The sequence below is a fragment of the Podarcis erhardii genome, assembly GCF_964252035.2.
Source record: "Podarcis erhardii genome assembly, chromosome: 13".
Taxonomy (NCBI): Eukaryota; Metazoa; Chordata; class Lepidosauria; order Squamata; family Lacertidae; genus Podarcis; species Podarcis erhardii.
The window spans coordinates 45,769,812-45,794,148 of record NC_138502.1 but is presented as its reverse complement, the minus strand read 5'-3'; the positions used below and the strand labels follow the sequence as shown (position 1 = coordinate 45,794,148).

The window sequence follows — 24,337 nt, the reverse complement described above, 5'->3', positions numbered from 1 at the left end:
ATTGGAGCCTCAGCTTCAAAAGCTCCAAGGAAGGAGAGTAGACAACCCCCTGAGGGAGACTGTTCCAATGTAGAACAGTTCGTACTGTCAGTACTAACAGGGCGAGCCCTATGATTAGACACCTGCCTCAGGCAGCAGATGCTGAAGGGCAGGTTGTGGACTGTGCTATGAGTGCCATGTGGTCTGTCGTGTTCCCTCTATGCTAGCCACCTGCCCTCCAGTAGAAGACACTATCCTTTCACGAGTATTGCAGTAAGCAAGTACTGGTCCGGTTGGTTTCTGTATGTGCCTTAGGAGAGGGCAGCACCTTGTCCTTCGCCTCAGGCAGCAAAATGTCTTGAGCTGGCCCTGAGTGCTAACTGAGTGTCGTGCTGCCCTCCTCCATTCCCAGATATTTTGGACTTGTAACTCTCACCGGCCTCAGCCAGCACATTAAATAAGTCTCTATTTTCATGAAATGTTAGTGCAAGAAAACTCAGGTGGCCTTAGGCAGTCTCTCAACAGCCCTCTACATCTGTAGCATGGTGATGATGTACCAGATTTCTACAGGATCATTGCAGAGACAGAGGCCAGAAACTGCCCCTGTCTTACCAGGATTCAATCTCAGCCTGATCTTACTGAGTGTCTGTGGAATTCTTAATCTTGCAGGAAGTATGAACTGCATTTCCGCTCTTCAGTTTCCTGAGTGGGGGGGGACCTGCCTCCCTATACCTCAGACAATTGTTCATCTAGCAAGTAGTGTCCATGTGGGAATTCTACAGAGATCATCTGGGTTTTGTTTTGTTTTGTTGTTGTTTTTTAAAGGATAAGGGGGGAGGGGGCAGGGGAGAGAGCAAAGCTAGCCTCCAGCCAGCGGAAAATAGACTATGCCAAGAGCATATTGAAAAGCTGTCTTCAGCCAGGGCTGGCCAGTTTAACAACTCCATTCCCTGTTCCGATTTGCACACTAGGCTCTTTGACGCAACAGAAAACTGTTCTCTCCTGTGTGTGTGTGTCCACCCCCTGCCCCCATTTCCTCTTAAACCTGCCTGGACAATTTGGGTTTGTGATTTTTTTCCCTCTTCAGATGCAAGTTTATGTGAGGATATCTTCTTGACCAGTTCATTCCATGAGGCTGAGTTCTCTTCCTCGCCTCCCAACACACACTCACCTTCCTGTTTTCTGTCAGGAAACTGGAAAGGAACACAAGGCTCTCATTGCAGATCTGCGGCTGAACTCCTGACCATTTGACAGCCAAGCGCTGCCCTAGCAAGGGGTGTTTTTAACTCGGTGGCAAGTTAGCAATGCTCAGGAATTAAAAAGCTGGTGAGCGTTAAGTGTGGGTTTTTTAAAAAAATCTTTGCATTTTAAAGAAGTCTTCCGTGATCTCCAGTGTGTCTTATGCAAGATAATAAATTATCCTCATTTTGAAAGTTGGAACAAAGTTATGTCTTGCACCTCACGGAAGACAGCAATGCCCAGCAGTATGGAAGAGTACATGTAGGATACTTGCTTACAATTTTGTAAGTAACAAAGAATTTTAGGACAGACAGTTTTGGAAGATGTATACTTTTGAATTCCTTACCTGCCTAGTAATTTCCTTGTAACTTGTATTTGCATGGTACGGTAGACATTTATCTGAAATGCTTTGGCTTTTTAAATTTTTTTATTTGATCAAAACAGCAGTGCACTTTTTAAAGGAAAAGCAGACTAAGAAAATACTCCTTTCTCTAACCTCTGACAGAGGTAAGTTCCTTGTTCTCTTCTCTCATATTAGAAAGCATATCTTGAAAAGACATGACTGTTCACAACTGGGCTGCATTTACAATGTTGTTCGTTGCCATTTCTGCAAGCCAATTAAAATTAAATGCATGGGAAAAAAACCCAACACTATGGATTTCAACATCTTACTTGCAGCTAACTTGAGTGTTTAATAAGGCTTCGTCCCTATCTAGTTTGTGTGTTTAGGATGGTTGCATCAAAACCCCCAGATATTTATCAATTATAACAATGAAATTATATGAAATTGCTTAAAAATAATAATCTGTTGAGAAGACAGATCTCCTTCAGCATGGCGGTGGCAAATGGATTTTGTGTATGAGTTAGCAAATTTAGGATGTCAAAGAAGATAGACAAGCATAACGTAAAGTATTGCACCTTGTGGGGATTTTCCAGTAGTGTATGAACTTATTTTGTTTCAAAGCAGACCTTGTGCATTTCTTAAGGTAAAGGTAAAGGGACCCCTGACCATTAGGTCCAGTTGTGACTGACTCTGGGGTTGCGGCACTCATCTCGCTTTATTGGCCGAGGGAGCTGGCGTACAGCTTCCGGGTCATGTGGCTAGCATGACTAAGCCGCTTCTGGCAAACCAGAGCAGCACACGGAAATGCCGTTTACCTTCCCGCCGGAGTGGTACCTATTTATCTACTTGCACTTTGATGTGCTTTTGAACTGCTAGGGATAGGAGCAGAGCAAAAAGCACACCCTCTGACTCTCCACCCTAAGATTTTAACTTCTGCACTCAGAGTCCCTGAGTATATGACCACCAAAATCTCAGAGACCTGGAAACTCTGAAGCATAAAAAGACCGTACTAGACCCTGTGCTAGGGAAGGAATATTTTAGAAATGGGCTCTTGGCTGCCAAGTTCCCATACCAAATATATTTACTTTCACCTGGGCAGTCTGCCATATCCCCAAAGCCTGGAGCGCATAGCAGTATTTATAAGGACAAAGAGAATGGTATGTTTTGAAGGTGACTTAATTTCTCAAAAGAAAGTGCAGTGTAGAAGTTTGAAAGTAACATAAAAATACAGGATTTTTTAATCAGGAGAGATATTGGCAACCAAGTAGGTGGTTTTAATTTTATTTTTTCTTGCATTTTGTGCATCTGATTTAGTGATATCTCTAGCCCACAAAAGCTTCTTCTATCATAAATTTGTTTGTCTTTAAGGTGAGGTACTTATGATTCAAATTTGAAGGAAATGATGTATCAGGCTTTCCAAAACTTGAGTCACCAGCTGTTGTTGGACTACAACTCCCATCATCCCTAGCTAGCAGAACCAGTGGTCAGGGATGATGGGAATTGTAGTCCGAAACCAGCTGGAGACCAAAGTTTAGGAAACCCTGAAAAAAAAGAGAGAGAGATAAGGGGGAGTAGCTCTGTCAGTCTGCTGCAGCATATAAATTTATTTAGTCTTTAAGATACTGCACGAGTCTGGGTTTTGTTGTTTTTGTAATTTCTATTACAGTGGTACCTCAGGTTACAGATGCTTCAGGTTACATACACTTCAGGTTACAGACTCCACTAACCCAGAAATAGTGCTTCAGGTTAAGAACTTTGCTTCAGGATGAGAACAGAAATCGCATGACGGCAGCACGACGGCAGCAGGAGGCCCCATTAGCTAAAGTGGTGCTTCAGGTTAAGAACAGTTTCAGGTTAAGAACGGACCTCCGAAACGTATTAAGTACTTAACCTGAGGTACCACTGTATTACTTTAGGAGACTGGTGTGCTGATTGACATGTGTGTTGTACGAAGCCTGGGGATACTGAAGTGAAGGATAACATGAATGTTTGCTTTGCAGCAGGGCTAACTAAACTAAATCAGAAAATGTTGCCAAATGCACGTCTTGAGTTGTGCATATGTATACAGCCCACATGCAAAACCTGCCAGACTGGTGACACAGGTTCAGATGACAACAACAGACCTGTGTCTTTCAAATCCAGTACAGTGGACGCTCCGGTTGCGAACGTGATCCGTGCGGGAGGCACGTTCGCAACTTCTGCGTGACCACTGAAACCCGAAAGTAACCCATTCTGGTACTTCCGAGTTTCAGCGTGTCTGTAACCCAAAAAAACGCAACTTAAAGTGTCTGTAACCCGAGTTATGCCTGTATGTACAATCATGTATTAAAGTGCAGGACTGGGGTCTGAGTGAAGGGGCACACAGGTGCCAAACAAATAATGCATTTGGAATGCAAGGTGTGTTTACTCTCTGGGGCCCAGGGCCAACCCGAGACATTCTGACACCTGAGGCAGACCCCAAAATGGCAGCCCCCTCTATGCCAGGGTAGGAGGAGTAAAGGAAGATCTACATCAGGAACAAGGGCTAATAAATATTGGCATTGGGATCTGCTGCACCAGTGGATCCTGCCGCCTGAGACAGTTGCCTCATCTTGCCTCACGGATGGGCCGGCCCTGCCTGGGCTCACAAGCACTGGCCTTCCTGGATTACTGAGGATCCCATGTTGTTGTTGTTTAGTCGCTTAGTCGTGTCCGACTATTCGTGACCCCATGGACCAGAGCATGCCAGGCACTTCTGTCTTCCACTGCCTCCCGCTGTTTGGTCAAACTCATGCTGGTAGCTTCGAGAACACTATCCAACCATCTCGTCCTCTGTCGTCCCCTTCTCCTTGGGCCCTCCATCATTCCCAACATCAGGGTCTTTTTCAGGGAGTCTTCTCTTCTCATGAGGTGGCCAAAGTATTGGAGCCTCAGCTTCAGGATCTGTCCTTCCAGTGAGCACTCAGGGCTGATTTCCTTCAGAATGGATAGGTTTGATCTTCTTGCAGTCCATGGGACTCTCAAGTCTCCTCCAGCACCATAATTCAAAAGCATCTATTCTTCAGCGATCAGCCTTCTTTATGGTCCAGCTTTCACTTCCATACATCACTACTGGGAAAACCATAGCTTTAACTATACGGACCTTTGTCGGCAAGGTGATGTCTCTGCTTTTTAAGATGCTGCCTAGGTTTGTCATTGCTTTTCTCCCAAGAAGCAGGCGTCTTTCAATTTCATGACTGCTGTCACCATCTGCAGTGATCATGGAGCCCAATAAAGTAAAATCCTCTCACTGCCTCCATTTCTTCCCCTTCTATTTGCCAGGAGGTGATGGGACCAGTGGCCATGATCTTCGTTTTTTTGATGTTGAGTTTCAGACCATATTTTGCACTCTCCTCTTTCACCCTCAATAAAAGGTTCTTTCATTCCTCCTAATATCAGCGCCATATCAGTGAGGATCCAATATCAGCGCCCAAACATCATTACAGACATGCAAAACCAAGTCGCTTCCCTTTAAATGCAAATAGCAGCTTCAGAGGAGGCGGTTTTGTTTCAACAGTGGCAGGGAGAGAAATGCTCAATCAGCTGGGCTTTGCTTATATTTCCTCTCAGTACTCCTCACAGGTGCTTGCCATCATATCTACGACCGACACAACATACTTCTAACACTGAATTATGTATATTTGCTTCAGCATAGAAATTACTTTTGCACCAGGCTAAGTGCCAACTCAAGTAATTAAAAACGCTTATTACGGAAGATCTGGAATGTCACCAAGGAAGTCCAGGAACACTCGTCTGGCTTCTCATTCCAACAGGCCAGTGTAAGTAAGTGCCTTGTTTGTACAAACTTACCACAGTGAAGTGGATCACTGCCCCTTCATGGATCACTGCCCCTTCATGGATCACTGCCTTGTCGTGGCGAAGGGGCTTGAAGAACTCAGAGAAGCTATGAACTATGCCGAGCAGGGCACCCAAGATGAACAGGTCATAGTGGAGAGTTTTGACCAAACGTGATCCACCTGGAGGAGGAACCGGCAAGCCACTCCAGTATCCCTGCCAAGAAAACTCCATGGACAAAGACAACAGGCATATAAAAGTTATGACGCTGGAAGATGAGCCCCTCAGGTCGGAAGGCGTCCAACATGCTACTGGGGAAGAGCGGAGGACAAGTACAAGTAGATCCAGAGCTGATGAAGCGGCTGGGCTAAAGCCGAAAGGACGCTCAGTTGCGGATATGCCTGGAAGCGAAAGGAAAGTCCAATGCTGTAAAGAAAAATATTGCATAGGAACCTGGAATGTAAGAACCATGAACCTGGGTAAGTTGGATGTGGTCAAAAATGAGATGGCAAGAATAAATATTGACATCCTGGGCATCAGTGAGCTAAAATGGACGGGAATGGGCGAATTCAGTTCGGATGACCATCATATCTACTACTGTGGGCAAGAAACCCGCAAAAGAAATGGAGTGGCCCTCATAGTCAACAAAAGAGTTGCGAAAGAAGTACTGGGTTGCAATCTCAAAAATGATAGAATGATCTCGATACGAATCCAAGGCAGACCTTTTAACATAACAGTAATCCAAGTTTATGCACCAACTACTGGTGCGGAAGAAACTGAAATTGACCAATTCTATGAAGACTTACAACACCTTATAGAAGTGACACCAAAGAAGGATGTTCTTCTCATTATAGGAGATTGGAATGCTAAAGTAGGGAACCAAGAGATAAAAGGAACAACTGGCAAGTTTGGCCTTGGAGAGCAAAATGAAGCAGGGCAAAGGCTAATAGAGTTCTGTCAAGAGAACAAGCTGGTCATCACAAACACACTTTTCCAACAACACAAGAGACGACTCTACACGTGGACATCACCAGATGGGCAGCATCGAAATCAGATTGATTATATTCTCTGCAGCCAAAGATGGAGAAGCTCGATACAGTCGGCAAAAACAAGACCTGGAGCTGACTGTGGCTCAGATCATCAGCTTCTTATAGCAAAATTCAAGCTTAAACTGAAGAAAGTAGGAAAAACCACTGGGCCGGTAAGATACAATCTAAATCAAATCCCTTATGAATACACAGTGGAAGTGAGGAACAGGTTTAAGGATTTAGATCTGCTGGACAGAGTGCCTGAAGAACTATGGATGGAGGCTCGCAACATTATACAGGAGGCAGCAACGAAAACCATCCCAATGAAAAGGAAATGCAAGAAAGCAAAGTGGCTGTCCAACGAGGCCTTACAAATAGCGGGGGAGTGAAGGCAAGCAAAATGCGAGGGAGATAGAGAAAGATACAGGAAATTGAATGCAGATTTCCAAAAAATAGCAAGGAGAGATAAGAAGGCCTTCTTAAATAAGCAATGCAAAGAAATAGAGGAAAACAACAGAATGGGAAGAACCAGAGATCTGTTCAAGAAAATTGGAGATATGAAAGGAACATTTCGTTCAAAGATTACCATAATAAAGGACAAAAGTGGTAAGGACCTAACAGAAGCAGAAGACATCAAGAAGAGGTGGCAAGAATACACAGAGGAATTATACCAGAAAGATATGGATGTCTCGTACACCCCAGGTAGTGGGGTTGCTGACCTTGAGCCAGACATCCTGGAGAGTGAAGTCAAATGGGCCTTAGAAAGCACTGCAAATAACAAGGCCAGTGGAAGTGATGGTATTCCAGCTGAACTATTTAAAATTTTAAAAGATGATGCTGTTAAGGTGCTACACTCAATATGCCAGCAAGTTTGGAAAACTCAGCAGTGGCCAGAGGATTGGAGAAGATCAGTCTACATCCCAATCCCAAAGAAGGGCAGTGCCAAAGAATGCTCCAACTACCGCACAATTGCACTCATTTCACACGCTAGCAAGGTTATGCTTAAAATTCTACAAGGAAGGCTCAAGCAGTATGTGGACCGAGAACTCCCAGAAGTGCAAGCTGGATTTAGAAGAGGCAGAGGAACCAGAGACCAAATTGCAAACATGCGCTGGATTATGGAGAAAGCCAGAGAGTTCCAGAAAGACATCTACTTCTGCTTCATTGACTATGCAAAAGCATTTGACTGTGTCGACCACAGCAAACTATGGCAAGCTCTTAAAGAAATGGGAGTGCCTGATCACCTCATCTGTCTCCTGAGAAATCTCTATGTGGGACAAGAAGCTACAGTTAGAACTGGATATGGAACAACTGATTGGTTCCAAATTGGGAAAGGAGTACGACAAGGCTGTATATTGTCTCCCTGCTTATTTAACTTATATGCAGAATTCATCATGCGAAAGGCTGGGCTGGATGAATCCGAAGCCGGAATTAAGATTGCCGGAAGAAATATCAACAACCTCAGATATGCAGATGACACAACCTTGACGGCAGAAAGTGAGGAGGAATTAAAGAACCTTTTGTTGAGGGTGAAAGAGGAGAGTGCAAAATATGGTCTGAAGCTCAACATCAAAAAAACGAAGATCATGGCCACTGGTCCCATCACCTCCTGGCAAATAGAAGGAGAAGAAATGGAGGCAGTGAGAGATTTTTCTTTCTTGGGCTCCATGATCACTGCAGATGGCGACAGCAGCCACGAAATTAAGAGACACCTGCTTCTTGGGAGGAAAGCAATGACAAACCTAGATAGCATCTTAAAAAGTAGAGACATCACCTTGCCAACAAAGGTCCGTATAGTAAAAGCTATGGTTTTCCCAGTAGTGATGTATGGAAGTGAGAGCTGGACCATAAAGAAGGCAGATCGCCGAAGAATTGATTCTTTTGAATTATGGTGCTGGAGGAGACTCTTGAGAGTCCCATGGACTGCAAGAAGAACAAACCGATCCATTCTTAAGGAAATCAGCCCTGAGTGCTCACTGGAAGGACAGATCGTGAAGCTGAGGCTCCAATACTTTGGCCACCTCATGAGAAGAGAAGACTCGCTGGAAAAGACCCTGATGTTGGGAAAAATGGAGGGCACAAGGAGAAGGGGACGACAGAGGACGAGATGGTTGGATAGTGTCTTCGAAGCTACAAACATGAGTCTGACCAAACTGCGGGAGGCAGTGGAAGACAGAAGTGCCTGGCGCGCTCTGGTCCATGGGGTCACGAAGAGTCGGACACGACTAAACGACTAAACAACAACAACAACCACAGTGAAATAGAGAACTCATCTGATATGGCCCAGGCTCACAGAACTGAAGAAAAAACAAAAAATTCCTTCCAGTAGCACCTTAAAGACCAACTAAGTTAGTTCTAGGTATGAGCTTTCGTGTGCATGCACACTTCTTCAGATACCGTGAAGAATCTGAAGAAGTTTGCATGCACACGAAAGCTCATACCTAGAACTAACTTAGTTGGTCTTTAAGGTGCTACTGGAAGGAATTTTTTGTTTTGACTATGGCAGACCAACACGGCTACCTATCTGTAACTAGAACTGAAGAGTTTTGTCTGGGATGGTCAGCAACAGATACAATCATGCCTGAAAGCAAAGCAGATGGTTTTAGGGATGGTGGTTGTCAGGGGTTCAGGGAGAGAGACGCAGAGTGAGGGGGAAGGATTCCAGACTGACGAGGAAGAGGATGACAATGACCCAAGATTGTCCATGAGTCCGTCCAGTGAATCGGAGGACTCCCAAAAGGGAGCCCCTCTGGTCAAGCCAAGGGGAGCTAGAGGGGGAAGCAGTCAGGAGCAGGGAAACGAAGGGGGAACCCCCAGTGGGAGTTGGAGAGCGAGACCGGCTGCTCCGCTGGAACGGAGTGAGGGGGGAGGAGTGACCAGTGTGTCAGAAGGAGCAGAACAGGAAGCAGAGAGGGGAAGGAGATCAGGGCAAAACGTCCTGCCGGAAGGGGAGGAAAGTAGTATTGAGGGGAGTGTAACTGTCAAAAGGAAGGTCAGGAGCAACGTAAGCGCGCCAAGTTCAAAATGGGAGGCGCGCGGAAATGAAGAGAGTCCCGGGGAGGAGCCTGGTCCCAAAGCCCGAAGGAGGGGGGAGGAGGCGGCAGAGGATTCAGCCTCTGGAGAGTCCCGAAGGGAGAGAACACAGGGGGGCAGAAAGACCCTGCGGAAAAGGAAAGAGAGAAAGAGGTGGACCAGTACAAGCCTCTTAAACTGGTGTCGAGGCGGGAGTGACTCAGAGGGGACTTCAGCGGTCTAAGGGTAACAGACGTAGGGTCACGGACCTCGGATGTAAAGCTACTGATGTTCTTCAATAAAAGCTTTTGTACATAAGCTGGAGTGGACTTTGGTCTCTTGTGAGCTGGGACCACGGGTGACTCTGACAGTGGTGATGAGCTTTGAGATGCTCTCAAGATGTGGTGGTGTGTACTGGCATACTTTTTAAAAGCAATTAGGAAGACCATTGAAGGCGATAGAGTTATCAATGGTTATTTATTAGCCACAATAGCTGCTGTAGTAAGGTAAAGGGACCCCTGGCCATTAGGTCCAGTCGTGACCGACTCTGGGGTTGCGGCGCTCATCTCGCTTTATTGGGAGCCGGCGTACAGCTTCTGGGTCGTGTGGCCAACATGACTAAGCTGCTTCTGGTGAACCAGAGCAGCGCACAGAAACGCCGTTTACCTTCCTGCTGGAGTGGTACCTGTTTATCTACTTGCACTTTGACGTGCTTTCGAACTGCTAGGTGGGCAGGAGCAGGGACCGAACAACAGGAGCTCACCCCGTCACAGGGATTCGAACCACCAACCTTCTGATCGGCAAGTCTTAGGCTCTGTGGTTTAACCCACAGCACCACCCACGTCCCTGTCTGCTGTAGTAGTACTCTACAAAGTCTGCTGGAAAATGCACAGAGGTTTATTCTGGATGCAACTGAAGCTCTGTTTATACCTTTTGATGGAAGCTTTTGTCCAGGCTTGCGCACTCTTCAGTTTGTATTCGGATAAAAACAATACAGCCTGGCCACAAAACTTGTTAATTAACTATATATACTGGGCCCTTTAAGTCTGATTGATTGAAATTATATCAAGCTTTGCTTCCTCATTTGTTTCTTTCCCTGTAAAGCAGAACCCAGAAGCTGTGGGTTTCCTTTAAACATCTGTAATAAACACTGTAGCAGATTCTCATCATCAAATGCTTCCTGTCTCGGAACAGTCTTATCTTCTGCGACAGACAATGAAGCCTTGATAAAGTTACAGCCCAATCGCCTTAATGGAAGTGGAATTAAGTTAGCAGCAGAAAATACTAAGGAGTGACTGGGAAAGTCTTCAGTTGTGATCTCATGTCTGGGAAAGGAAACTCGATCCATTATGCTGAATGCAAATCTAGCATGCTGGGTTCATGCAACCTCAGTGAAAAAAGTCATTTCATTCAGAAAGCATAATGTGAAATGCTGTAATATAAATAGGGGGAGGAGGTCGGGTGGTGGTGGTAGTCCTGGAAGTTACCTAAAGGAGTAGAATGATGTAATGGCCAGTGGGAGGAGGCAGAATCCCTCAGCACTCAGAGTTCCCCCTGCCTTTGGACATTAGAAGAAAGTGCAAAACCGCCTGCTGATAATTCCTTTTGCTGAAGGACCCTGCAAAGAAAGATTGAGGCGGACAGAATAACCTTTCCTGTAAGTTTTTCTCTTCTCTCTCTGACTGTTAGCATGTGTTATTTGGACGAAACTAAAAGCAACACTCGCCTTTGCTCGGGCCTCTCCTTTTCCTCCTCTCCTTTTCCTGTCACCCCCACTGTTGACATTATGATTGTAAGGTCTTTGGGACAGAGACTCATTTCTCTTTTTTTGGCCATTCCATTCATGTATACAGATGACGCTGTCTACGCAAAATAATAATATGCAGTGTTAAGCTGTTTAACAAAGCTTCCTAGAGTTTAAATTGAGAGCATGTTACCGGGCAGTGTAAAATGAACAATTTACACGGTACCTATTTACCTGGAAGTAAGCCCTATTGATTTCCAGGTACCTTACTTTCAAGTAGAGGGATATAGTTGTGGGACACAAGTTTATGTCCTATATATGCACATGGAGAGAGACGTTGTGCAACAGAGCTTCCAATATATACCGTAACAGTTGAGATTCCTAATTATCTAGGAGTAGAACAACACTGTTTAAATTAACAGAATGCAAAATTACCAACTTACTGGGAACTTTCTGCTCGGATGTTATAGTAGATGTTATTTTTCCAGTACTTTCTGATCCTACACTTTCTCCAAGTACCTCAAGGCAATGGGCACAGCCTCTTCCCTCCTACCTGCAGCCCCACAATGTTATCCTTGTTAACAGCTGTTTGAATAAGATAAGGCTGCAATATAATGATCTGGTTTAAGATAAGGCTGCAATATAACGATCTGGTTTGCAGATGAGATGCCAGTAAGCCAAACTGCGGCTTAGCAGGACTGCAAAAACCTGCGAGACAGGAGAAAATCTACCTTAGCCAATAGTTGAAGTGGGAATCAACGGTTGTCAGGCGGGGGGGGGGGCAGTGCCTCCTATTTGCCAAGAGGCCACTGTGGAGGCAGCTGGGGGGGGGGGAGTGCCAAGGAAGGGAGCAGATCTGGCCTCAAAGGAATGTTCTGTAGCCCTCGAAACCCTGTCAGATGATAATGCATTCCTTGGAGGCCGAATCTGCTGCTCCTGTGGATCCTACCACCTGAGGCAGTCGGCCCACCTTGCCTCATGGATGGGCCGGTCCTGCTCCCTGGTCTTTTTTTGCTCCCATGTACACTGCGTTAGGGATGTGGGTGGCGCTGTGGGTTAAACCACAGAGCCTAGGACTCGCCGATCAGAACGTCGGCAGTTCAAATCCCCATGATGGGGTGAGCTCCCGTTGCTCAGTCTCTGCTCCTGCCAACCTAGCAGTTCGAAAGCACGTCAAAGTGCAAGTAGATAAATAGGTACCGCTCCTGCGGGAAGGTAAACGGCGTTTCTGTGCACTGCTCTGGTTTGCCAGAAGCGGCTTAGTCATGCTGGCCACATGACCCGGAAGCTGTATGCCGACTCCCTCGGCCAGTAAAGCGAAATGAGCGCTGCAAACCCAGAGTCGGCCACAACTGGACCTAAAGGTCAGGGGTCCCTTTACCTTTACCTTTACACTGTATTAAGCCAATCTTTGGCTTAGTGTGCCATCAAGACTCCTCTCTGGGAGCTGGCACATTGGCACAATCCTTGTAAACTATAGTTTAGCTTATCTTGTCACGCAAGCCAGGTCATCCAGCAAACATCATGGCTGATCAGGGAGTTGAATGTTGTGGAAGTCCAACATTTCAACTATTATACCACATTAGCTCTTCTGCTAAGAGGCAGTAAATACATATTTCTTCCAATTACCAGCTTCATATATGCAGGGGAGCCTGTTGTGAACCACCCAGAGATCTATAGGTGATGGGCAGTATACAAATTGTAGTAATGATGATGATGATGATGATGATGATGATGATGATGATGATAATAACCAGTGGCGTAGCGTGGGGGTGCAGGGGGGGCCGGCCGCACCGGGCGCAACATCTGGGTGGGGCGCGCTCGCTGCCTCCGGAGTCGCCGAAGAGCCTCGGGCGCAGGCTGTAGCAGAGCCCCATGTCTCGCGGAACCGACGAGCTGTGCGCGCATCCGGGCTGAAGGCGTCCGGCAGGCAGCGGCTCTCAGCGCTCACCATGGTCCCCACGCGTCAGGGCCGCGGAGGGCGCGCCAGGCAGCCCCTCCTCACAGCCCCGCTGCCGCCGCTGCTGCTGCAGCTGCAGCTGCTGGGCCATGTTGCATTTTCCTCGCCTCTCTGCCCTCCTCCTCCGGGCAAGTGGCGTCGTTTGGGCGGCAGCGCCAGCGGCAACTTGCCTCAGATCACCTGACATGGACCCGCCGCCGCCGTGGCTACCTTACCGTAAATACCCCAGCCCAGGCAGCAGCAAGAAGAAGCTGGCAGCGGCGGCAGGTTAGGGGCGCAAATTACTTGCCTTGCCCTGGGTTAGGGGGCGCAAATTACTTGCCTTGCCCCGGGTGCTGACAACCCACAGTACGCCGCTGATAATAACCTGTTCTGCTCCCCAAAATGAACTAGCATAATTTACTAAAACTGCCCATGTCTACTACTTTGAAATATCTCTTCACCATTGTGAGTGAAGAGATCAACTTAGGAGACAAAGGACAGAGCTACAGACAACATTGTCTTAAAGTGCTGTGAAGGATAATGAGCATTCAACAAACCATGAGTTAGATTTCTTTCCCCACGAGGTACAACCTCAGCCATGCTACCACCTCCTAACCAAAGAAAACCAAACAGATTCATGCAAATTTAAGTAACTGTACTACCTAACTACCAAAGATTTACAAAGCAGGTAGAATTTCAACAATTTGCCTCTTTAGTGTCCTTTGACTTATATTCCCATCTCCTAAACAAACAGGAAAAACAGGATTGCCTTATATGAGAATGAGCAGCCCATAACACTGAATTTTGTGAAATGCTTTTGGATGATAACATCAAAGTTTTTGCCTTTTAGGGGTCATAAGACTCTTTGCTGTTTTTGTTCCAACCACCTAACTCTGGCTACCCCTCTGGAAATTTAGACAACAAATAACACATGAGATAACGGGGGTTATTATGGAAAAAGATGCAACTCACTTGAGAAAAGCTATACACAGTATCCTGGGGCTTGTGTAGTAGTCATTAGGGATGGATTCTTTATTTTCAGTACTTTTACTTTGTTGTGTTCCCACCTTAAATCGCTCAAAGGCCTAAATGTGTAGTTACAAGAAAACAAATTAGCATATGGAAATTGTATGCAAATTTATGCCGTGGACCTTTTAAGAATCTAGCAGCACCCCTGCCATTGAATGTCCCCTGACCTTTCCTTGAATATCCCCCCAAAATAAGTTCCAAAACGAGGGGGGATGACCGGTGCAGTAGGGAAGGATCTCTGAATAAGGGCCTGTATATTTAAGAAAGTATTGCTCTTGAGAACTTTTTGACAGTTGCTGTTTGAAGAGCTCTCTGACCAAAGTCTTGAAGGTTGTTGCTGCTTTAAGAAATAAACAGGAGTATTCATCTAAATTGGTAAGGTGTAATTTTAGTTTATACTGTTAGCACACAACTAATCCTTTCACGGCTTCTATCACTGCCGTCAAAGGCGTAATTGTGCGAAATGAAGTGTAGGGACACAGCTGCATTTCATACGCCTTGTGGACCTCCTTCGATGAATAGCTATCTGTCAGAAGCCACTTTGCACTTGGGAGACTGGAGGGTATAGGCATTTGGGAAATGCCTAAAAGAGGGGAAAGGTGTTAAGCTGTTGACACTGATACGGGAAGAATGGAGGGAGAGGCAGGCCTCAACCTGGTGCTAAAACTCAGTAGCTTGTCTTTTTATTAAGAATGCCCAATGCATTCCAACCATGGGCAATCCTCGGGGCCAAGCAAATGACATATGCTTAAAAATGGATGTTCAAACGAATATAAGTAGCCATAAGAAATATGAAGTAAAGATGATGTAATACTGCAAGAACAACTCAAAACAGATTTTCCAGTCAACATCCACACAGTGCATTTATAAGTGCTAACAAACCCGGAGGGATGAACACATGAAGGCGCCGTATGCCGAGCTTACACTGGCCGGCAGTGGTTCTTTAGGCTCAGGAAGAGGGTCATCTGCTATATGAATGGCTTCCCACAAAACTGTTAGCAGACCTTGCAGCTTGGGTGAACTAGATTGGAACAAGCACTTACAGTTTCTGGAGTTCAAAGGCTTTATGCATGCAGGAACTATTTATAGGATGAGTGGTGAGTGGAGACAGAAGGGAGGGCAATAGCAGACATTTTGTCTGGAGACAGCAGCAACAAGGCTCAGCTGTTTAGGGTGAAGTTAACTTAGACCTAGAGGCTTACAAACAAGTGCTGGCTGGGTTGCTAGATGAACAGTGCCCACTGGTGGTTCAAAGTAACATATGCATTAACTGTGAACTATGGCCTTCTCGGTAGTGGTGCCCTCCCTGTGGAACACCCTCCCTTCAGATGTCAAGGAAAGAAACAAATATCTGACTTTTAGAAGACATCTGAAGGCAGCCCTGTATTGGAAAGTTTTTAATGTTTGATTCTTTATTATGTTTTATATATTCTGTAAGCTGCCCAGAGTGGCTGGGGGAACCCAGCCAGATGGACGGGGTGTAAATAATAAAATTATCTTTTTTTTTTTTTATAAATAATTTTTATTAATTTTCATAAAACAAAAAAACACAAAATTAAACAAACAAACAAACAATACATGACTTCCCCATGCCTCCCCTTCACTGCACCCCTGTGTCCAAAGTTTTTAGCAATCCTTCATTCCTTTTCAAAATTTGATTTCCTTCATGATTTTCTTAACTTAAATATTTCCAACTATAATTCTCTATTTCTTAACCCTTGACATTTTATCAGTCCAAAATTTTGCAACAGTTCTTAAGATATGATTTAAATTTTTTCCAGTCCTCTTCCACTGTCTCCTTCCTCTGATCACGGATTCTGCCGGTCATCTCTGCCAGTCCCATAAATTCAGTCACCTTCGTCTGCCATTCTTCCAGAGTAGGTAATTCTTGCATCTTCCAATACTTTGCTAGAAGTATTCTTGCTGCTGTAGTTGCATACATAAAAAAGATCTTATCTTTTTTTGGTACCAATTGGCCGACCATGCCCAAGAGAAAAGCCTCCGGTTTTTTTACAAATGTCCACTTAAGGACTTTCTTAATTTCATTATAGATCATTTCCCAGTAGGCTTTAACCCTTGGGCAGGTCCACCAAAGATGATAGAAAGTTCCTTCACATTCATTACATTTCTAAAATTATCATCAATATAAGGAAATGTATTGGCTTTCCACCAGCAGAAACATCCCCAAACACTCATCAATAAAACAATTGCAAATCCAAAGAGATACAGGCTGAGATAAGAATCTCCACTTGAAAGTCTTGCTGAAAAAAGGAGGTCTTCAGCAAACACCAAAGAGAGAATAGAGACAGCACTTATCTGATATGTAATGGGAACGAATTCCAGAGAGTGGACTGATTCCTGCATCACATAGAATGGACCTCCTGGTAAGAAGATGCAGAGTATAGTAATAGGCTGGGTATGTAATCTGTGATATGGTCTTTTAGGGCACCACCTCATTTTTTAACTGGATGTGCCAAGGAACTTGGGCCTTTCAGAGGTTGCTGAGTCATGCTCACCCCTTGCAGCCCCAGGGATGAAGAATAAGAATTTTACAAGGTAAGGACCATGTCCATGATATCAATGTAAATTATTTGCCGCCATGTGAAAGGAACATTGGAATTGAAAAATCTTTCAAGCATCCTTATTGTGAAAACCTAATTTGACTTGGGTAAAACATTCAAAAATTAGGTGCTAAGCTTGAACAGGGCATGGAGGTGGGGGGAAACACTTGCACAGCACGTTGCCTTTCCCTTTTTTAACACGTCAAGGCTGAGCTTTCATTATGTCACTGTGGTCACTGGAGGCTGATTCGTTGGGGCAGAGAAAGCACTGCTCCATCAACCTCAGTCTACTGTCAGCCAGCCCCCAGCCCCACCCCACAACCAGACTAGGCATTGCCTCTCAGCCTCTCATTCCTTAAAACATGGGTAGGCAAACTAAGGCCTGGGGGCCGGATCCGGCCCAATCGCCTTCTAAATCTGGCCTGCAGACGGTCTGCAAATCAGCGTGTTTTTACATGAGTAGAATGTGTCCTTTCATTTAAAATGCATCTCTGGGTTATTTGTAGCGCATAGAAATTCATTCATTTTTTGCCTTCAAAATATAGTCCGGCTCCCCACAAGGTCTGAGGGACAGTGGCCCCCTGCTGGAAAAGTTTGCTGACCCCTGACTAAAAGATCGCCTCACCTTTGATGTATGCAACTTGTTATGTACTGAAGTTCTCACCCTGGGCCAGCAGGGGGATACTGTAGATAGTTCAGGTCCACATATGCAAATAAGGGATCGAAAGTGACGTTCAGTGATTGGATAGTTACAGAAAGTTGTTACAGTTACGTTGTACTGGAGCTCTATATAAGCAGGCTGGCTGAACCCTTCAGTTCTGGCCTGTGAATAAACAAGAGCTGTTTGAAGAATCGCTGTGTCGTCTGATATGTTCACCCACAACTTAACACAACTGATCTGACAAGGGCATCCTATAGATATCATCTTATCAGGAAGCCTCTTGCACACAGTATAGGAATCGAACCTTTGTGTTGCAGCACCTGCCCTTTGGAATTCCTTCCCCTGGAATATTAGGCAAGCGCTGTTACTGTAGTGTTTTCAATGCTTGCTGAAGACCATCCTCTTTCGACAAGTAAGGACTTTCCCTGGTCCTGTACCTGTACAGTGGTACTTCGGGTTAAGAACTTAATTCGTTCTGGAGGTCCATACTTAACCTGAAACTGTTCTTAACCTGAAGCACCACTTTAGCTAATGGGGCCTCCCACTGCTTCCGCACCTCCGGAGCATGATTTCTTGTTCTCATCCTGAAGCTAAGTTCTTAACCCGAGGTACTATTTCTGGGTTAGCGGAGTCTGTAACCTGAATCGTACGTAACCCAAGGTACCACTGTACTGGAATTGCTTTTAATTGTTTTGTCACTCTTATGTCTACTGCCCAGGGCTCCTTTGAGAGGAGGAAGCGTAGCATATAAATTTATATCTTCACCTCAGCGTTTCCCACGTAGAACTCAGCAGCCATAGGGCGAGGGCAAAACTGGAAGCTCTGCCTGTCATTGGCTCTGCTCGCATGTGGGCAGCAGCTGACATGGACTGAGGTCCGAGAAGTACATTGTGGCTAGCTTAGACTTCCTCTCCAAGCGAAGGCCAGTCATTTAATTCAAACGTCACATAACATGAACCAAAGAGTACCATCCATGGAAGGCCCCAATGCAAAACCCAAGGCTACATTGGCTCATTAAGTACGTACAGAGAGCCCAGACAATCAACCTACATTTAAAATAATACAATACAATACAATACAATACAATACAATACAATACAATACAATACAATAGTGGTACCTCAGCCTCGGTCCAGTAGACCTGAAGGAGCGTCTCCACCCCCATCGTTCTTCCCGGACACTGAGGTCCAGCGCCGAGGGCCTTCTGGTGGTCCCCCATTGCTAGAAGCCAAGTTACAGGGAACCAGGCAGAGGGCCTTCTCAGTAGTGGCACCCGCCCTGTGGAACGCCCTCCCACCAGATGTCAAAGAGAACAACAACTACCAGACTTTTAGAAGACATTGGAAGGCAGCCCTGTTTAAAGAACCTTTTAATGTTTAATAGATTATTGTATTTTAATATTCTGTTGGAAGCCGCCCAGAGTGGCTGGGGAAGCCCAGCCAGATGCGTGGGGTATAAATAATAATTTATTATTATTATTATTATTATTATTATTATTATTATTATTATTGCTTCAAGTTACAGACGCTTCAGGTTACAGACTCCTCTAACCCAGAAATAGTACCTTGGGTTAAGAACTTTGCTTCAGGATGAGAACAGAAATCTTGTGGAGGCGGCGGTGTGGCAGCAGCAGGAGGCCTCATTACCTAAAGTGGTACCTCAGGTTAAGAACAGTTTCAGGTTAAGAACGGACACCCTGAACCAATTAAGTTCTTAACCCGAGGAAGCTATTAAACACCAGGCCCTAGCAAACTGTTGATCAGGTTTCATTTCCACAGATCATATCTTGCAATGAGTCAGACATGAGTAAAACGGCCTCTTTTGAAGATGAATTTCCTCACACAGTGTATTCATCTAATTTGCCTTTCAGATCGCTCTCCACTGCTTCCAGCCAACAAGACTGAAACACCATCAGCTGATGCCATTGAGTTGCCTCACACTGTTGGCTTTTGTGCTTGCCTTTTGATGTATGCAATGCTTTCCCGTTCCCTCCATGTTGCCTGCATGCCGCTAAGAGAGCATTCGTCAACGAATCCAGGTGTGCCCATGCAGGCAGCTTGCAAACTGGGTCCTGGGGAAAGCGGCTGCAAACCTTAGACCTGGCACCGGAGGAATATGTGGGCGCTGCCGCCAGATGCTTAGCAGAACATGGTTCGTCGAGGGATCGTGGCATGGCTCCCTCGGGGGGCCGTTCTGCTGGTGGTCCTGTGTTGTGCGGTGTCTGTGCTCTACATGCTGGCCTGCACCCCGCGAGGTGACAACCAGCAGCTTGCCTTCCCCAGAGCCAACAGCCCAACGGGGAAAGAGGAGTACCAAGCAATCTTGCAGGAAAGGGAAGAACACCACTGGGACTACATCAGCAGTCTGAAGAGGCAGATTGCAGAGCTGAAGGATGAGCTCCAGGAAAGGAGCCAGCAGCTGAAGAACATCCAAGGCACGGACTCGTTGGGAGTGGGGATAGACCGGAGGGACCCCGAGAAGCCCCAAAAAGCCCTCTTGCAGTTCCTGCATTCCCAGGTGGACAAAGCAGAGGTGCACACGGGAATGAAGCTGCCCAATGAGTATGCCGCGGTGCCCTTTGAGAGCTTCACCCTTCACAGAGTGTACCAGCTAGAGATGGGTTTGACGCGTCACCCAGAGGAGAAGCCGGTGCGGAAGGACAAGCGAGATGAGTTGGCGGAGGCTGTTGAGCTGGGCTTGGAGACTTTGAACAGCCCGGAGAGGAACAGCAACACAAACCGCCGGGCATATTCCCCCTCTGACTTCATAGAAGGTGTGTATTCCTGGGAGTCACTCAGGGATTGGTGTGGGAGTTTCTTGGATGGGATTCCTTAGACAAGGTGGGAGACTCCTTTTCTGTCCTCAGGTAGAAGCCGAGCTAAGCTTGGATGGGATTAAAAGTGCTAGTGTTCCAATGTCCCTTTGGTAAAGATCAGTAGCAAAATACAGAAAGACTCTAGAAATTGAACGGTAAACAAAGGGCCTATTCTACCTGGCGCCAATCTCTCCGATTACTTTCCCCAGATAATCTGTATCTGTGTTTAATTCACAAATCACATTTTGGGGGTGTATTCTTCCCAAACATCTTAGGTAAATACCTAAAAGACTTAATGTGTGGAATGGGTTTTAGTGAAAATGAAACCAGAACACTTATACAAACACTCTGATGACAGAAGAAGGCCTGGTTGAGGCAAAATTTGCTTTTAAAATAAATTTATTACATTTGTGTCTCATCTTTCCTCCAAGGCAGTGGTTCTCAACCTGCTGGCCCCCAGATGTTGTTGGACTACAACTCCCATCATCCCTGAGCTCTGGCCTTGCTAGCTAGGGGTTAATGGGAGTTGTAGTTCAACAACATCTGGGGACCCACAGGTTGAGAAAGGCTGCTCCAAGGAGCTCAAGGTGGCATATCTGGTTCTCTTCCTCCCCACTTTTTAACCTGACAACAACCCTGTGAGGTAGGTTAGGCTGAGAGACTGTGATTGGCCCAAGGACACCTAGTGGGATTTGTGGCTAAGCAGCAATTTCAACATTGGACTCCCCAATCCTGGTCCAGCCTTCTAACCACCACACCACATATAACAATAACACATAAAATGCGAATGCAGTATCTGTTTTTGCTTTAGCAAAATTCCCACCCGCTACCCCCGTCCACTACTTATCAACCCCCTAGCCAACCCCAGATGTCTTCTCCCAGGTAGTATTCTTTCAGATATTGGAACCCAGCTTAGCCCAGGGCAGGATGACAACGAAAATGAAGCTTTGGGGGAGAAAGCCACAGCCACAGGTTTAAACTAAAGGGCCTACTGTCATCATTTAAGGCTTGTTAAAGGTAAAGGGACCCCTGACCATTAGGTCCAGTTCTGGCCGACTCTGGGGTTGCGGCGCTCATCTCGCTTTATTGGCCGAGGGTGCCGGTGTACAGCTTCCGGGTCATGTGGCCAGCATGACTAAGCCGCTTCTGGTAAACCAGAGCAGTGCATGGAAACGCCGTTTACCTTCCCGCTGGAGCGGTAGCTATTTATCTACTTGCACTTTGATGTGCTTTCGAATTGCTAGGTTGGCAGGAGCAGGGACCGAGCAACGGGAGCTCACCCGTCGTGGGGATTCGAACTGCCAGCCTTCTGATCGGCAAGCCCTAGGTCTGTGGTTTAGCCCACAGCGCCACCCACGTCCTACTGAGCCATGTTAGGTATATATACGGTAATTTCTGCTAAGTGCAGCAACCAGTTTTTGTATTTCATTTTTGATACTTGCAATAAAATTTTAAAATACAGGCAATGAAAAGGAAGAATATAAAAATAATAGCAAGGTCGATATTTTGGAGGAAAATGAAAGGGAATGGGAAACTGAGGAGCGAAGTAACTGTTGACAAAGTTTGGGTGTGTAAATTATTTAGCTGAATCATAAGGGGAAATGAGCATCTATATTTGCTTGGAATGTGATCAGAAACTTGGAAGACTTCTGTATACAAGAAAAAGGGAAATCATGGCATCTTTAACAGCTTTTTTAAATAAACAGTTGGAGACCTTCCTTTCTGTACTTGCTGAGTAAGTTTGTATATAATCACTGCATCCCAAATTTGATCAATCCACTGCTGTTTGGAAAATTGTTTGGCAGATGTCCAGCACAACTTCAACCTTCTCTGCTGCACACAGTTGCCTAAGAAGCGATTTTGACTGATTTTCTTTCCACTCAGCACTCATAGGCAGCCTTCTTTAGAAAAAACAAAGCAAAGGGTAGACTCTCCTGGCTTGCATATCAATAGCAAAACTGCTTAATGGTCTCCTGAAAGTCTAGCAGAGCACATTCGTCTCATCTGATGCAACCCCTCTAGCTGCAGAGTCATCTTCATTCCTACAGAACAGAATAACAACACAGCTTCTAAGTTAGTCCATTTCTTAACTCTTTCAGTGGCAGTTCCTTGCTTCAGGGTTAGGACTTTGACTCATGAGAAGGGGAATTATTAAGAAAACACACCAGTTGCTGCAATGGCTTTGTTGAAACATGTTTTTAAAAGTGTGCAGCTTTCCTAATGAAGGTAAAGGTAAAGGTAAAGGGACGCCTGACCATTAGGTCCAGTCGCAGACGACTCTGGGGTTGCGGCGCTCATCTTGCTTTATTGGCCGAGGGAGCCGGCGTTTGTCCGCAGACAGCTTCTGGGTCATGTGGCCAGCATGACTAAGCCGCTTCTGGAGAACCAGAGCAGCGCACGGAAACGCCGTTTACCTTCCCACCAGAGTGGTACCTACCGTATTTTTTGCTCTATAAGACTCACTTTTTCCCTCCTAAAAAGTAAGGGGAAATGTGTGTGCGTCTTATGGAGCAAATGCAGGCTGCACAGCTATCCCAGAAGCCAGAACAGCAAGAGGGATTGCTGCTTTCACTGCGCAGCAATCCCTCTTGCTGTTCTGGCTTCTGAGATTCAGAATATTTTTTTTCTTGTTTTCCTCCTCCAAAAACTAGGTGCGTCTTGTGGTCTGCTGCGTCTTATAGAGCGAAAAATACGGTATTTATCTACTTGCACTTTGACGTGCTTTCGAACTGCTAGGTTGGCAGGAGCAGGGACCGAGCAACGGGAGCTCACCCCATCGCGGGGATTCAAACCGCCAACCTTCCACTTGGCAAGCCCTTGGCAAGCAGCCTGCATCACAAATATTTAATAACCAGCCAATTTCTCTCTTAATTAGCTGCCTACTTTATGTGAATCAAATGAAATAGGAAGAGCCGTTGGGGCTGAAGAGAAGAGTATTTGAAAAAGCAAAACAGGACTTTGATTAACTCTTCCCTTAAACATCATATTTTTCCACATTCTCAGTAGCTTGAACTTCAGCTCATCTTCCTAGGAGATTCACAAGAAAACAATTTTTAAAAGAAAATAACTTCAAGTTGAGGAGGAGATGAAAACCTTCCCTACAAAATCACAAAATCAAGGGAATGCAAAATGAGTCTTGCAACAAGCCCCGAGTGTTACATTTTCTCTCCACGTGAGCAGAAAAAACCAGCAAAGTATAAATCTGCACTCACTTCTGAAATTCCTTGCTAACTGCTGCTTTCCCCTTTGTTTCCCCGACAGGCCTTCGTCGGATAGAAAGAGATAAAGGCACCCTGTATGAGTTGATATTCAAGGGAGGCAAAGCATACGAATTTGAGCGAATTGTCCTATTCAGACCATTTGGCCCCATCATGAAAGTTAAGAATGAAAACCTCAATATGGCCGACACCCTTATCAATGTCATAGTCCCATTGGCTAAAAGAGCCAACAAGTTCCGACAATTCATGCAGAATTTCAGGTTAGTAAAGCTGCATGCTCTCGCTGCCCTCCCCACAGCTGTGCCCCAATCCTTCTACTTTGGCTTTTCTTACAAATACAGTCATAGGTAAAGGCAAAGGGACCCCTGACCATTAGGTCCAGTCATGGCCGACTCTGGGGTTGCGGCGCTCATCTCGCTTTACTGGCTGAGGGTGCCGGCGTACAGCTTCCGGGTCATGTGGCCAGCATGACTAAGCCACTTCTGGCGAACCAGAGCAGCGCACGGAAACGCCGTTTACCTTACCGCTGCAGTGGTACCTATTTATCTACTTGCACTTTGACGTGCTTTTGAACTGCTAGGTGGGCAGGAGCAGGGACAGAGCAACGGGAGCTCACCCCGTTGCAGGGATTCGAACCGCCGACCTTCTGATCGGCAAGTCCTAGGCTCTGTGGTTTCGACCACAGCGCCACCCGCGTCCCAATACAGTCATAAATACCTTCAGGATAAGTATTTTCAGGTTGCGCTCCGCGGCGACCCAAAATTAACGGAGCGTGTTACTTCTGGGTTTCGCTGCTCGCGCATGTGCTGACGTTCAAAATGACGCCACGCGCATGCGCAGTCCCGTCTTACGTTCTGTTCAGGATGCCAACGGGGCTCCGGAGCGGATCCCGTTCGCATCCCGAGGTACCACTGTATGCAAGCAGAGTATTAAGTAGTGAGTTGACAAAGCAG

At 45.9% G+C, this 24,337-nt stretch overlaps 1 protein-coding gene across 4 annotated transcripts in view; it reads left to right on the top strand.

Moving 5' to 3' along the window:
* The first annotated feature begins 935 nt into the window (after nucleotides 1–935).
* Nucleotides 936–24,337, top strand: part of CSGALNACT1 (chondroitin sulfate N-acetylgalactosaminyltransferase 1) — a 35,547-nt gene continuing 12,145 nt past the window's right edge. Inside the window, exons 1-4 of one of the 4 annotated variants that reach the window (XM_081836330.1) lie at nucleotides 936–1,502; nucleotides 16,574–16,685; nucleotides 19,222–20,124; nucleotides 23,428–23,644. In XM_081836330.1, the coding sequence (XP_081692456.1) occupies nucleotides 19,500–20,124; nucleotides 23,428–23,644 (842 nt within the window). In that variant the 5' untranslated portion in view covers nucleotides 936–1,502; nucleotides 16,574–16,685; nucleotides 19,222–19,499. Of the gene's footprint in view, nucleotides 1,726–16,573; nucleotides 16,686–19,221; nucleotides 20,125–23,427; nucleotides 23,645–24,337 lie in introns of all 4 variants that reach the window. The other 3 variants (XM_081836329.1, XM_081836332.1, XM_081836331.1) reach the window with 3 other exon arrangements.